This window comes from Plecotus auritus (genome assembly GCF_963455305.1).
Source record: "Plecotus auritus genome assembly, chromosome: 7".
Taxonomy (NCBI): domain Eukaryota; kingdom Metazoa; phylum Chordata; class Mammalia; order Chiroptera; family Vespertilionidae; genus Plecotus; species Plecotus auritus.
In genome coordinates, this window is record NC_137774.1 from 42,586,973 (window position 1) to 42,603,134 (window position 16,162).

The window sequence follows — 16,162 nt, forward strand, 5'->3', positions numbered from 1 at the left end:
TGAAGACTATGAAGGCACTGTCAGAATAGGGGATGGAATTAAGAATTTGAAAGCACTATTTGATCCAGCTTTTTGCTTCTGTTTTTCATTGTGTACATTTTCACATAGACATGAAAGACTAAAAATATGCTTTTTTACAGTCAGAAAAGTCCTGGGATTCCAGGGCCGACCTTATTCCTTCTCTGTACGTGTTTGAGTGTGTTGAGTTGGAGCTTGCCCTGAAACTGGCGTCTGGAGAGGATGATCCCTTTGATTCCGACTTCTCTTGTCCAATCAAACTTCACAGAGGTAAAGTATTTTTTTCAATTACAGTTTACATTTTATTTATTTTATATTAGTTTCAGGTGGTTAAACAATGTGGTTAGACATTTATATAATTTAAAAAATTACACCACCCCCTAATAATTCAATTGGCAGATAATTATTACAGTATCGTCATCATTATTTTTCTGTTTACATTTTTTTAAAATATATTTTTATTGATTTCAGAGAGGAAAGGAGAGGGAGAGAGAGAGAGAAACATCAATGATGAGAGAGAATCATTGATTGGCTGCCTCCTGCACGCCCCCCACTGGGAATCAAGCCCGCAACCTGGGCATATGCCCTGACTGGGAACCAAACCAGTGACCTCTTGGTTCCTGGGTCGACGCTCAACCACTGAGCTACACCCGGCTAGGCTCTGTTTACATTTTTTAAAATTGATGACAGTATTACGGAAGCCCCCCAGGTTCCAGCCTTTTCCCCCGTCCACCCAGTCCCCCCTCCTCCACCCTAGACTTTCCCCACACTATTTTCTGTGTCCATAAGTTATACATATATGCAAATACGTTCTTTGGTTCAGCTCTTCCTGTCCCCTCACCCCCACCTCCCCTTTGAGATCTGTCATTCTGTTCCATGCATCCATGCCTCTGGACCTATTTTGTTCATCAATTTATTTCGTTCATTAGATTCCACATATAAGTGAGATCATGTGATATTTATCTTTCTTTAACTGGCGTATTTTGCTTAGCGTAATAATTTCTAGGTCCATCCATGCTGTCACAAGGAGTAAGAGATCTGTCTTTTACAGCCACAAAGCATTCCATTGTGTAAATGTACCACAGCTTTTTTTTTTTTTTTTTTTTTAAGAATAGTTTATTGATTTTTAGAGAGAGAGGAAGGTAGAGGGAGAGAGAAACATCCATCTGAGAGCGTAACATTGATCAGCTGCCTCCTGCACTCCCTGTACCAGGGATTGAGCCCATAACCTAGGCATGTGTCACTGACCAGGAATCAAACCAGCAACCTTTTGGAGCACGGGATGATGCCCAACCAACTGAGCCACACTAGCCAGGGCATGTATCACAGCTTTTTTATCCACTCATCTACTGATGGGCACTTGGGCTGTTTCCAGATCTTAGCTATCTACACTAATAAAAGAGAAACATGCAAATTAACCATCACTCCGCTATGCCCACCAGTCAATCAGAGCGAGTATGCAAATTAACCAAACGAAAGATGGCGGTTAATTTGCATATGCAGACGGAGTGAACACTGAAGACAGCATAGAAGGAAGAGGGAGGGAAAGTGGAAAGCGAGGCAGCGGGAGGAAAAGTGTGGGGCTGCGGTGGGAGGGAAAGCACGGGGCAGCAGCGACGGGAGGGAAAGCACTGGGTGGGGGGCAGAGGTGGCAGGAGGGAAGGGAAAGCACAGGGCAGCGGTGGGAGGAAAAGCTAGGGGAGGGGTGGCGGTAGGGAAGCCCGCTGGAAGCCCTGTTCTTGCAGGAATCTTCCTGCAACGGGCCTCTAGTTGTAAATAATGCTGCTATGAATATAGGGTTGCATATATCCTTTCTGATTGGTGTTTTGGAATTCTTAGGATATATTCCCAGAAATGGGATCTCTGGGTTAAACAGCAGTTCTACTGTTCCACAGTGGCTGCACCAGTCTGCATTCCCACCAACAGTGTACTAGGGTTCCCTTTTCTCCACATCCTTGCCAGCACTTGTTGATTTATTAATGGTAGCCATTCTGGCAAGTGTGTACAATATTATTGATTATATTCCCTATACTTTACTTTAGATACTCATGACTATTCTATAACTACCAATTTGTTTTTCTTCATCTCTTCATCTTTTTCAACCATCTCCCTCCCCTCTGGCAACCCGCAGTTTATTCTCTTTATCTATGAGTCTGTTTCTGTTTTGCTTGTTCTTTACATTCCACATGTAAGTGAAGTCATACAACACTTGTCTTTTTCCACCTTCTCCCAGTCTGTCCATGTTGCCAAAAATGGTAAGATTTCATTCTTTTATGGCCAAGTAATATTCCATTGTATTTATGTACCATATCTTCTTTATTCCATCATCTATTGATGGCCATTTGGGTTGCTTTCATATATTGGCTATTGTAAATAACACTGCAGTGAACATAGGGGTGTATGTGTCTTTTCAAATTAGTGTTTTGAGTATTCACTAAATTTAATTCTTTTATTTTATTATATTTATACTAAAACTATCATAGACTGTCCTTGTATAATTTATTTGTTCTGTTGTTCCAGGCTTTAAAAATTCGATGGGCTTCTTTTGTCCTTTTAGTCATTCATTACTCTTTAGATCCAAGAAAGACTGAGCAAATTTTCCAAGTTTGAAAATAGTGGTCTTTCGTCTGGATCTACCCACATTTATAACAGTAAATTTTTCTTGGTTCAGTGAAAGGTAGATATTTCATGCTTCAAATACTTAAGGATATACAAACTTTAAAAAATCAAATTATAATATAATGATATTAAGGTATCTCTTTAAAATATCTTCATTTTTTTAGAACACATCTTGTTATAATCAGATCCAGTTTGAATGTTATCCTTTTTATCTTTTTTTCTTTTGTTTTAATTTACCTGGTTGGTTCCAGAGCATTCTGGCAACTTATCTCTGTTTACCTAGGGAGGTCTTGGGTAAACAGATGAGACAGTTAAAGAGCATGTTGTTCAGAGTGGCTGAGTGGAAGAAGTGTGTGACTAGAAGTCTGGAGTGTCCTAGGTTTTAGTTACAGCTCTAACATTAATAGGCTCTGTAGTATTGGACATTTACTCAATCTCTGGTCTTCAGTTTTCTCGTCTGAAAACAACAGGGATAACATTAGATATCTTTAAGATCCCTTCTAACACACAAATTCTGTAATTTTATTTGCCCCTCCACCCTTTCTCAGAGTCTCCTCTAGATCTTGTCTTCTCAGTGAAGAATGAGGAACAAAAGTTTATTCAGCCTGGAATGACTAGGTGTACCTTTCAAAGTTTTCTTCTGTGCAGTATGGAGAGAGGGAGTTCAGTGTTAGAGCAGCCTGATTTAATCTGCTTAGAGTCCCACTAACCATTTTGGGTAGGTTTGGTAATAATGAGTTTGACTCTGTATTAAAGTATAGCCATAACATTTAAGGGGTCTTTATATAATAAACGAGGAAAGAGAACTCATTGGACATGTCTAATTAAACAGTATTTGGAGAGATATAGTCTAAATATATTAAGTCTTGGACTTTGCTTTATAGATGAGGAAATTGAACCTATAAACGAATTGGTTTCCTTATAAAACTTCATATGTGCCCTAGCCAGGTAATTCAGTTTGTTAGTGTCATCTTGATATACCATGGTTGCGGGTTTAATCCCTAGTCAGGGCACATACAAGAATCAACCAGTGAATGCATAAATAAATGGAATAACAAATTGATGCTTTTCTCTCCCTCTCTCTTTCTCCTTCCCCCCTCTCTCTAAAGTCAATCAATTTTTAAAAAGTTAAAAAAATAGGTACAGATATGTATCTTTGAGAAATCTTAAATGTAGGCATTTTTATTGTAGTTATTCTGAGAATTAACATTCTCATATGTGTAACTAATAAATTATTGACTTGTTCATATTTGTATGTAAGGCATATTAAAATCACTGAAACATTCATCTTTTTAATGACCTAAGTGAAATAACTACATATAACATGTTGGGGGGTATCTAGAAAATTTCCTACTTCAGGTACCAGTGTTGCCTCATTTTTTAGAACAGATTTCTGTTACATCCCAATATTAACATTTTTCTGACTTTAGCACAACAGACACATTTTGAAATGCCATTCTACATAATAGTAGACCTGATGAGATGATTTGAGCCTTAAGTCTCAAATACGGGCAGATGAAAAGAAGCTTTGCAATATTTATTGTTCAGAGAGATGATTGCCGAAGACCAGGAATTTTTAAACTTCCTACAGCACAATGCTTTTTTCACTGAGCCAAACCAGCTAGAGCCCACAATGCTTTTTTCAGAGTATTATGCAGAACCCCAGCATATAAAACAGATAATAATAATTTAACATCCACTATACAACATGTACATACTATAAAGTCAACAGTAAGAAAGTGAGGCTGTCTGATAAAAGAGATTTTTAATTTATAGGCTTATGGATGACAGTTACCATCTTAAATCAGCTTTAGTGTATACTTATTTCCATATCTTGATTTAGTTATCGAATATTATTTTTAAAATCTTGAGTCACAGAAATATATGTCTATATACATAAAAGCTAAGCGTCCATCGGGTAATGATGTCATGTAGCAACGCCCGGCTTCCTCTCCCTAGCAACAACTAGCCTCCTTGCAGTTTCTTCAGCCCAGGAACACGACTTGCTTTATAACCAGGTGCAAATATTTCACACTTTAACCAAATGTCTGTGAAGCAGTTTCCCGTACCTCATCTCATTTGATCCTCACAGAAGTCCTGGAGTAGGTAGATAGGAGACTCAGTGGAATCCTATTTTCTTTTCATTAGCCAGAAAACAGAGATTTAGAAATCTTAGAAACGTGACCTGACTGAAAAGAAGAAATGGTGGACCTTGAAAATAACTTCAAGTTTTCTCACTGCACAGAATATAGTCAAACACTGCTGCAGTTAAATATTTTACCCTTTGTTCTCCCTGCGTGATCTACAATAATAATCTGATTCGTGTTGATATTTATTGCTGTGTTGCTGACAATTACCTGAAAGAGAAGTTGGGGTGCTTCACTGGGTTGGAAAAAGTTTAGCTAACTCAGAAAGCAGGTCTAATTAAGCAACTTTATTCTATATCTGTAAAAGGCTAAGTTGACTCACGCATGCACGATACGCATAAAGCTCTCGCTGGAGCCAATTGCATGTGTGTGTTTCCATCTGTCATTGTTGATCATGAATTTGGTTGACACTTCTATTATAGAGAAAGTGCGAATAGTAAAATATTTCTTCTAATTTCCTTTCAATGTGCACGAATTTGTGCACTGGCCCACTAGTTTGTAAATAATAATCAGTATTTAGGAACTCCTCTTTTAGTCTCAGAATGGTCTTACTGATACTAGGGCTCAAAAGAAGTATAGAAAATTTCATTAAAATTACATAACAACTGATCATATATTTTTTAAATATATTTTTATTGATTTCAGAGAGGAAGGGAGAGGGAGATAGAAATAGAGAGAGAGAGAGAGAGAAAGACATCGAGACATCAATAATGACAATCATTGATTTGCTGCCTCCTGCACATTCCCTACTGGGGATCGAGCCTGCAGCCTGGGCATGTGCCCTTGACCAGAATTAAACCTGGGACTCTTCAGTCCACAGGCTGGTGCTCTATCAACTGAGCTAAACCAGCTAGGGCACAGCTGCTCATATTTTTTAGTATAAATATAAGTGATTGTCAAACAAAAATTGGAAGTAGAACTTAAGCTTTCCTGTGGGTCAACATTATCAAGACAAGTAAAGCTTCACATTTCATACCTGCCTTACTGTCTTATGACAGAACTGAAAGTCTTTTAGTGTACCTGTGCTATAGGAGTGCACTTGCTTCAACAATTTCATGTTAAGTAGATGTGTGCATAAGTTTTCTGCAGACCTATAATCATGCTTAATCATTTTATTTTGAATACCTGTAAATAAATGCACAAAGGTAGACAGATCCCTGACTGTTTTGGCTCAGTAGATAAAGCATTGGCCTGTGGACTGAAAGGTCCCAGGTTCGATTCTGGTTAAGGGCCTGTACCTTGGTTGCGGGCACATCTCCAGTAGGAGGTGCGCAAGAGGCAGCTGATCGATGTTTCTCTCTCATCTATGTTTCTAGTTCTCTATCCTTCTCCCTTCCTCTCTGTAAAAAAATCAATAAAATATATTTTTTAAAAAAAAAAGGTAGACAGAAAGACATAAATGATTACCTGGTAGCAAGTGTTTATATTTTGGTGAACTCTGTTGCATTAATATTTAGAAAATAATGCATTTGCATTGTGTTTATTCATCATACTTTTTAAAACACCTAAAATATATTTAAAAGTTGAATTTAGATTTTAAAATTTCAAAAACCCCCTAACATAGAGTCATAATAAAAATGTCCTGTTGATCTTCCATCACTTTCATCAGAAAACGTGTTTTTGGGCTGCTGGAGTGAATATTTTTAGTTTTCCAATGGCTTCCTTTATATCATTAATGATTCCATTTGCAGATCCCAAGTGTCCCTCAAGATATCACTGTACTCATGAAGCTGGTGTACATAGTGTTGGACTAACTTGGATTCATAAACTTCATAAATTTCTTGCATCAGGTGAGTATTCTGTGCTTTTCAGTATGTTTCACAGATCCTATTAAAAAGTAGTTTGGAAAAACCCTGGCCTGTGTGGCTTAGTTGACTGAGCATTGTCCCATGCACCAAGAGTTCGTCGGTTTGATTCCTGGTCAGGACATACGCTTGGGTTTCAGGCTGAATTCCCCAGTAGCAGGTATGCAAGAGGCAGCCAATCAGGGATTCTCATCATTGATATTTCTATCTCTCCCTTCCTCTGTCTCTGAAATCAATAAAAACTTTTTATTTTTAAGTAGTTTGGAATAGAAAAGTAATTTTGGAGTAGAAAATTAATGAAACCAAAAGTTGGTTCTTTGAAAAAATTAACAAAGTTGACAAACCTTTAGCCAGTCTGACCAAAAATAAAAGAGAGGACTCATATTATGACAGTTAGGAATTAAATTGGCGTTATTACTCCTAATCTTTCAGAAACAGAAAAGATTATAATAGAATAGCTGTATGCCAATTAGATAACTTAGATGAAATGGACAAATTTCTAGAAAGACACAGACTACCAAAACTGACTTAAGAATAAGTAGAAAATTTGAATAGACGTATTCAAGTAAAGAGATTGAATTAGTAAACAAAACTCCCTAAAAAGAAAAGTTCAGGACAAGCTGGCTTCACATTTAAAGAATAAATATCAATTATTCACAAGCATTTCCAAAAAAATAGGAGAACATTTTCTAACTCTATGAGGTCAGTATTACCGATACCAAAACTAGACAAAGATGTCAAGAAAAGAAAACTACAGACAAATATCTCTCATGAATATGGATAGAAAAATCCTCGACAAAATACTAGCAAAACAAATCCAGCAACATATAAAAAACATCATATACCATGACTAAGTGGGATTTATCCCAGGAATGCATGGGTAGTTTAACACCCAGAAATCAATCCATGTATTATATACCATAGCAATAGCATAAAGGACAAAAACCATGATTATCTTAATAAAGAAAATGCATTTAAGAAAATTTAATAGCCTTTCATGTTAAAAATACTCAACAAACTAGTAATAGAAAGGCACGTCCTCAAACTGATAAAGGGCAGCTATGAAAAATCCACAGCTAACGCCATACTTCATGGTGAAGACCAAGTGCTCTGTGAATTAGCTTTCTATTGCTGCTATTATAAATCACCACAAACAACTTAAAACAATAAAAACTTGCCTTGGCTGGTGTTGATCAGTGGTTAGAGCACCAGCTTGCACACCAAAGGGTCATAGGTTAGATTCTTGGTCAAGGGCAGATACCTAGGTTGTGGGTTCAATTCCCGGTTGGGGCACATGTTGGAAGGCAGCCATTGATGTATCTCACATTGATGTTTCACCCCCTCCCCCCCCCCACTTACCTTCCTCCCTTCCACTCTGAAAAAAGAAAAAATGGGAAAAATATCCTCAGGTGAGGATTAACCAAGAAAAAAAAGAGGAAGCAATGGTTTGAGACAAGAACTTAATTGCATTTAATATTTGTCAGCATTTTGATATGGAGACATTTGTGCATCAATTTATGTAATGGGATAATGTGTTCCTTTGTAGATGAAGAAGATAAGGATAGTTTACAGGAACTTGCTACAGAACAGAAATGCTTTGTGGAACACATCCTTTGTACAAAGCCATTGCCATGCAGGTAAGAACCAACTCCTTGTCTATACAAGTAACTGTTGTTTGCCCCAGTAATCCAGATACATGTATGCATCACACTCACACGCAGCTCACCCCTAAGAGTACCAGTTCATCCAGTGATTATCCAGAGCTCCCGTCTCAGGACCCTCACATACTGTGTCCTCTGTCTGAAAGGTCTTGTCCCGTGCAGCTGTAGTTTGCTGTCTTCACTGGCTAACTCTACTGATTCTTCCTGAACTTAACTTAGTACCAATTCTTCAGAAAGGGTTCCTTGATTCCCCAGTCTAACCTGAGGTTCTCCTGTTGTTCTGCCATTTTCTTTGTAGTACATTCAAGGTGGTGTCTGTATTTGTTTAATGTCTGTCACCACTGCTAGAGTATGTTTCATGAGAGCAGAGACCACATCTGTTTCCTGCCATTCACTGTCCCCTCCTGTCGGCATAATTGCTGTCATACATGCTTCAGCAATGTTCAGTAAATATTTGATGAGTAAATAAAGGGAAGTGTCTAGAATGACTCCCAAGTTCCTACCTGGGATAACTGGGTAGATGTGGTCCCTTGGAGACACGTGGGACATAGGCAAAAGTATGTTTGGGAGGATGGAGATGTGTTAATGGAGGCACTTGGAGTTTTCTGTTCCTGTGGCACATCCAAAGTGGAGGCACTCAGTAGGCTGTTGGACATGTGTGTCTGGAGTTTGGATGGTCTGGGCTAGAACAGTATGGATGTGGGAATTGTCAGCTTTGGAATGTGTCTATGGTTAGGGTTACTCAGAAAGGAGCCTAGAATGAGTAGAGGAGACCTGTGAAGAGAGTCTGAGCAACACTTTGACAGTCGGTGAGTCGAGATAGAGGAGCCTAGCCAAGGAAGGAAACTTGAGTCCAGGGCTGCCAGAAAGACGACAGGAAACCTGAAGGAAAAGATGTCAGGATGCCCAGGAAGTGGGTGTTTCAGGGAGCAGGCAGTGGGCAGCAGCAGGAAGGAGTCATGAGTCTAGACTTGGCAGTACAGGGGCTTCATCTAGAACTGGGAGGGAAACAATGGTAGATGGGGGAGGAGAGCACCAGAGTGAAAAGTGAACAGGGAAAAGAGATAATAAAACTCCACTTACATACATTTCAAAAATAGGTAAAATTAAACAGGTAAAAGTATCGCCTAAGAAGGAACACATAGATAGGAAAATGATGAAGCAAAGCAGGAGCATGAGTATCATAAAAGTCAGAATAGTGGTTACAGCTCTAAGGAGTGAAAGGCTGGATCAGGTAGCAACAGCGTCCTGGCAGCGGCAGCATTCTGATTGGTGGCCTGGATAGTGGTTACAGAGTGTATGCACTCTTCTGTGTGTAGATTTCACACTGAAAAGATAAAATACAACATTTCTAACCTCTCAGACTCCCCCTTACCTACCTCCCCCCTTATAGGTTACAATTTAAAGTCTGCTGATTCTAGGTAAAGAGAAGGGAAGAAAAACTAGGTTAGGGGGAGCTTGAAATTATAGTGGAGAGAGTTTTGAATAGAAGAGATGTGAGCATGTTTATAAGCTGAGGGTAATTAGACAATAGGAGATTTTGAAACTATAGTGTTGAGATCAGAAGAGGTGAGAGGAAATGGCATGGTCAGTCCAGGGCAGAAGTATACTGTGGGGGTGGGATGAACATTGGGGCAGGTGGAGTAGCCTGTTGGCAGGAAAGACATTTCCTTCAGTGAAATAACCAAGACTAAGAGGGAGATGCAAGCTCTGTGCTGGAAATGAAGTCCTGTGACAGATGTTGGGCTGCATTGGATTTTTCATGTGAGATAGACTGAAATTCAGTCAGTAGTTTCTGAGCACTTCATCTGGGCTAGGCAGAGACAGCTGGGGCATCTGTGCAAGTTGGGGAGAAAGACACTTAAAACTTCATTGAATCATGGTAACTGCTGAGGTTAGTGCGCACCATGAGGCTCTGGGTTCCTGAGTGACTTATAAGTCCAATGGCCTCTAGGCTGCTAAGTGACAGGTGTTCAAACCAGTCAAAGCTGTGAGTATTACACATTTCCAGGTCAGCACCTTTGAGGTTATTGCACTAAGAGCAGGTCCCAGGCAACTGATAGCCCAGGCCAGAGAAGGCGGCGAACCTCAGCCATGTCCTTACACGTGGATCCACTGCACTTGCCATTTTCTAACTTCCCTGTGCCTGTGTGTGTTTCCAGACAGCCAGCTCCCATTCAAGGGTTCTGGATTGTCCCTGACATCCTGGGGCCCACGATGATCTGCATCACCAGTACCTATGAATGCCTCATAAGGCCTTTATTGTAAGTACCATTTTGTATTCCTCACACAACTTACTAATTCTGCAAGATCTAAACTGGGAAAATGCCCTTAGAAACTGGCTTGAAGATACTTGGATTATGCTTTGGCTTCTTATAAGGGTTGGAAAGATAGAATAGGATTAGTTTTAGGCATGATATCTTCCTTGGCCACCTGAGAGTCAAGCGCTTTATTTCAAAGTATGGGAAAGCATACTAAAATAGTGAACTCCATTAATATGAATTATATTCAGCGATTATCATGTTCTAACTATGTGCCAGACTTAAAAGTAAGGCAGTTACATGCATTTTCTCCTGTAACCAGAGTGGCCCAGTAAGGACAACACTATTGTGCCCATCTTGTAAAAGGAAACAGGGCTCGAGAGGTTCATTAAATGCTCAAGTAACACATGGAGCCAGGCTGCAAAAATAGTACAGGGCTTTCTCACTCCCAAGTCCATGCTCACACTTGAACTTCTCCATTTCTGCCAGGCTCAGAGGGACGTCATAGACTGTGTAACTCTGGAAGTCAGGTGGTATATAGCTGAACTCATAATCTTCCTTCTTAAAGCACTCATATGAAGCTATAAGCACCGGGGTTTTTTTGTTTGTTTTTCCAGAAACCCTGGAATGTCATTCTGGGTTTTATAAAGGCAGGAATAAGCCACCAGTGTTGAACACTGGCACCCCTGCTCCCCGAGTCTCTTGGTGTCATTTCAAAGTATGTACTTTTAGATACATAGTTTGAAATACTGCCATTAATTTACTATCCTTCAAGGAACTCCCATGCTCTTTGAAGATTGATAAGTTACACTCTTTGGAAAGCAAAAGAACTCTTATCAATTTTGTATTACTTACACTAAAAGAGACTAAAAACTCTAGCAAGAATAAACAAAAGTAATAAAATGCCTGAAAAAATTCCTTTTTGCCTTTTGCCTCAAGCATATTTTTAAAAACCCATCCTACCTTTAGTAAAATAAGATCTACATACTGGGTTACTTCAGAATAAAAATGTGAATCCCAGAGGAAAAGAAAACTGAAATGTTATCTAGATACATTCAAATCATGTTTTCTGCTAACTCCCTGAAATACAGGTTGTCTATCCTATCTAATAAGAGAGTAATATGCAAATTGACTGTGCCTCCGCTACACCCACAAGCCATGCCCACCAATCAGGAGCAAGTATGCAAATTAACCCAACCAAGATGGCTGCGGCCACGGAGCGAGCAGGAGGCTTGGGTTTCCCGGGCAATGGAGGAATCCAAGCTTCCCGCACACCCTGGCCAGCCCAGGCCTCCACTCAAGGCTACAAAGTTTCAATTATAGAAGATAAATTAATCCCAACAAAAATGGCTGCTGCCATGGAGAGAGCAGGAGGCTTGGGTTTCCCCAGTGATGGAGGAAGCCAAACTTCCTGGCCGGCCCTTCCTGCCTCTGCTCAAGGCTGCAAAGTTTCAATTATAGAAGAGAAGTAAATCCCAGATCCCAGGGCTTCCGCTTGGGTCGCTGGGGGCCGTGGCCGGCCTGCAAACCACCATAGGCCCCTCGCCCAGGCCACCCCATGCCCCAAGGGAACCCCCACCCTGATCCAGGACACCCTTCAGGGCAAACCAGCTGGCCCCCACACGTGCACCAGGCCTCTATCCTATCTAATAAGAGTAATATGCAAATTGACCATCACTCCAACACACAAGATGGCTGCCCCCATGTGGACACAAGATGGCGGGCGGGGGGGCGCAGTTGGGAGGGATCAGGCCTGCAGGGGAGGGCAGTTGTGGTGATCAGGCCAGCAGGGGAGGGAAGTTGGGAGGGACCAGGCCTGCAAGGGAGGGCAGTTGGGGGTGATCAATCCTGCAGGGGAGGGCAGTTAGGGGTGACCAGGCCAGCAGAAGAGGGAAGTTTGGGGTGACCAGGCCTGCAGGGAAGGACAGTTCAGGGGGACCCAGGCCTGCAGGGAGAGCAGTTGGGGGGGACCAGGCCTGCAGGGGAGGGCAGTTAGGGTTGACCAGGCCTGCAGGAGAGGGCAGTTAAGGGCAATCAGGCTGGCCGGGGAGTGGTTAGGCGGTGATCAGGCTGGCAGGCAGAAGCAGTTAGGGGCAATCAGGAAGGCAGGAAGGCAGGCAGGCGAGCAGTTGGGAGCCAGCAGTCCTGGATTGTGAGAGGGATGTCCGGCTGCCCATTTAGGCCCGATCCTACCAGGATTGGGCCTAAACAGGCAGCCGACATCCCTCGAGGGGTCCCAGATTGGAGAGGGTGCAGGTTGGGCTGAGGGACACACACCCCCGTGCACAAATTTTGTGCACCGGGCCTCTAGTAGTGTAATATTGTTGTTGCATTCAGAGTAAGTTGCTCACCATGGTGTTAATTTTTTTTTTAATATTTTTTTTAATATATTTTATTGATTTTTTATGGAGAGGAAGGGAGAGGGATAGTCAGAAACATCAATGAGAGAGAAACATCGATCAGCTGCCTCCTGCACACTCCCTACTGGGTATGTGCCCACAACCAAGGTACATGCCCTTGACCAGAATTGAACCTGGGACCCTTGAGTCCACAGGCCGACGCTCTATCCACTGAGCCAAACCAGTTCGGGCAATGGTGTTAACTTTTGAAGTCTTTCAAGCTTTCTGAAATTTCCATTGTGAATATTTGTAATATTCGAATGAATGTAATTTTTATAAGTCAAGTTATATAGAGAGTAAGTACAGTATTTAGTGATTATCTGGGTGAATATTGGTTTTGCTCAAATCCAAACTGTACCTAGGAAATGAGTGACTCATTTATATTTGTGACTCTGGCTTATAACTGGCTTTCAAGTCCTTGTAGAAAAGTTTGTGATGAATTTATACCCTGTGCTGCCATGATTTTTACAAAAAGAATTTGGAGTGATGGGACCCAAAATGCTTTGACAAATGGTAGCATTGATAGAATAGGGGGTAGTCCCCCAATGAGCTGTCTTCATGGCAAAAACGTGCATCCTGGTACTCACACACAGTGCCACTCGATAGTTCCTTAAGAGTCTCAATGTTCTGGGCAGATGTGGCTAATGCTTTCCTCTGATGCAGAGAGCGACTTCATGGTAGATTTTGTTTATTTTGCAGAAGCACAGTCCATCCAGCGTCTCCTCCCCTGCTTTGTACTCAAGGAGATGTTGAAGTGGCAGAGTCTCCCCTCCGAATTCTAGCTGAAGCCCCGGATTCCTTTGAAAAGCATATAAGAAGCATTTTGCAACGTAATGTTGCAAATCCAGCATTTTTGAAGTATGGGATATAGGTTATAGGTTTTAAGAACTGGTTCCCTTCTCTATTTTCCCAATTACTGTTCATCCTGTCTGTCCTCAGCTGTTTATTTAATTTCATATACTTTTTACTATGTTGGAGTTGGAAGAAACATAGGGCATATTTAATCAGCTAGTGAATAGACAGAATGGATATAGAGGCACTTGAAAATGATGATAAACAGGAAGTATAAAAAGGGAAAAAAGCAGTTATGACTTGAGTCAATTTTTAGTTGTTTTACTCAGCTAAGGAAAGTAATGGTAGAAACTTTTTGTTAAAGATCATCTGAAAAAGATACAGCCCCTCCTCCCGAAGAATGTCTTCAGCTCATCAGCAGAGCCACCCAGGTGTTCAGAGAACAGTACATTCTTAAACAGGACCTGGCTAAGGAGGAGATTCAGCGGAGGTAGGTGGCCTTTGCTCACGTACCACCAGCTCCTGGCGGGCAGCCGACACTGTATAATGGCCTAGACCTGGCTTCTCATTACATTGCTTTTTTTCTTTTTGCTTTTGAAGGATCAAATTACTATGTGACCAAAAAAAGAAACAACTTGAAGATCTCAATTATTGTCGAGAGGAAAGGTAAATGCCAAAATTGGGGAGGAAAAAAACAACGGCTCAAGAAGACTGGAACTGTATCTCACCCTAAATCCCAGACCACATTAGCTGGCTTCACCATCAAGGTGGACCCTAAGAGTCTCGTTTTTTCTGCCATTAGGAAAAGTCTGCGGGAAATGGCTGAGCGCTTAGCTGACAAATATGAGGAAGCCAAGGAAAAACAAGAAGATATCACAAACAGGTCAGTGGTCGTACAACATTCAGTTCCCCGCTCAGGTACTACTGGTGCTACTCTGTGCTCAGATATTAACAGCGCCACGGGAAGCGGTCCTGGAGTGCTCTCCCAGGCCTGCAGGGTGGAGCTGGCTTCCTCACTCACCTCTCCTGAGGCACGTTAGGGAAGACAGTGCAGTGATGCTTTCCCCCCGATCCTGTGGGGCCTCCTCCATAGGCACCAGATTCATTCCTAAGTAGCAGAGATCTTAAGCTGGGATGTTTTCTTGCCTTTTTTAAAGGATGAAAAAAGTACTTCACAGTTTTCATTCTCAGCTTCCAGTTCTCTCTGATAGTGAGAGAGACATGAAGAAAGAATTACAGCTGATACCTGATCAACTTCGACATTTGGGCAATGCCATCAAACAGGTAGGAATGAATATAGGTTGTTAAATTTTGTACTTATGTTTGTTCTGTAAAAAATAATTTTATAAAATATAAAAAATTCTCAGGGGGCAGGGAAGGTGGGGAGATTTACTAGAGAACTTACAAGTATAATCCATGGGCACAGACAGAAATGCAGTGAAGGCCTGGGAAGGGGGCAGGAGTGGGGAAGAGGGGGTCAATGAGGGGGAAAATGTGTTGGGGGGGAAATCTGTAATACTTTCCAACAACAAAAACTGATTTAAAAATGTAATAAGATACCATGAAAACATGTAGCAAACCACAGCCAAAAAACCTATGTTGTTTGATACTTAAGGTTACCATGAAAAAAGACTATCAGCAGCGCAAGATGGAAAAGGTACTGAGTCCTCAAAAACCCACCATTACCCTTAGTGCCTACCAGCGGAAGTGCATTCAGTCCATCCTGAAGGAGGAGTAAGTAATATTGCCGATCTGCTGTTATGAGGTAGCTTTTTCTTTGCAATAAATATGCCAAAATGAGCCTTTCTCTGCCCAGCTGACATTACTTGGCATTTGTATGTCAAGTTTACTGGAATAGGAGCCATGTGATAAAGGACTTAAGAGATGACTTCATTGTAATATGATTTTGTTGTGTGGTCAAGGTGTATTCCCCAGTGAACATGTTAAAATACTATCTGCCACTGTTGTTAGCCTTAAATAAGTAGTAAACACCATTACTATCCATCTGAAATGTTAACCTGTTAATTTTAGCAAAGCACTTCTAATTTCAACATTACTAACTAGTTTAAATTCTTTATGGCTTACTCATTTGTTCTATTCCCAAAAGTGAGTGATTTTATGATTTTACAGGGGTGAACACATAAGAGAAATGGTGAAGCAGATTAATGATATCCGAAATCATGTCAACTTCTGACACCACCAGGGAACAGTCGCACCTGAAGTTAACACAAGTGAAGGCTTGAGCTCAAACTGTAAAACAAGCCAGTAGCATTATCTAATTTATAAAGAGGCATTTGGATGAGCTTTGGTGTTATTGTTCATCATTTTCATACTTGTTTTCTAATTATTGAATAAATGCTTTTATTTAAAAATTGGAATGTGCTTTATATATAAGCTTAAGTTGATGATTATGTTCAGCAATGGCTTAGGATTTCTTTTAAAAGCCTAAGAACTCTGAGT

General features: G+C 40.8%; 1 protein-coding gene across 2 annotated transcripts in view; it reads left to right on the forward strand.

The window, feature by feature from the left end:
- The window catches only part of NUP88 (nucleoporin 88), a 33,619-nt gene extending 17,541 nt beyond the window's left edge, over positions 1-16,078 (forward strand). The window contains exons 7-17 of one of the 2 annotated variants that reach the window (XM_080678868.1): positions 141-288; positions 6,476-6,574; positions 8,136-8,226; positions 10,413-10,514; positions 13,610-13,768; positions 14,067-14,192; positions 14,303-14,368; positions 14,505-14,585; positions 14,860-14,986; positions 15,318-15,436; positions 15,833-16,078. In XM_080678868.1, coding sequence (XP_080534994.1) covers positions 141-288; positions 6,476-6,574; positions 8,136-8,226; positions 10,413-10,514; positions 13,610-13,768; positions 14,067-14,192; positions 14,303-14,368; positions 14,505-14,585; positions 14,860-14,986; positions 15,318-15,436; positions 15,833-15,896 — 1,182 coding nt within the window. In that variant the 3' untranslated portion in view covers positions 15,897-16,078. The remainder of the gene's footprint in view (positions 1-140; positions 289-6,475; positions 6,575-8,135; positions 8,227-10,412; positions 10,515-13,609; positions 13,769-14,066; positions 14,193-14,302; positions 14,369-14,504; positions 14,586-14,859; positions 14,987-15,317; positions 15,437-15,832) is intronic. The other variant, XM_080678867.1, reaches the window with a different exon arrangement.
- Positions 16,079-16,162: the final 84 nt, after the last annotated feature.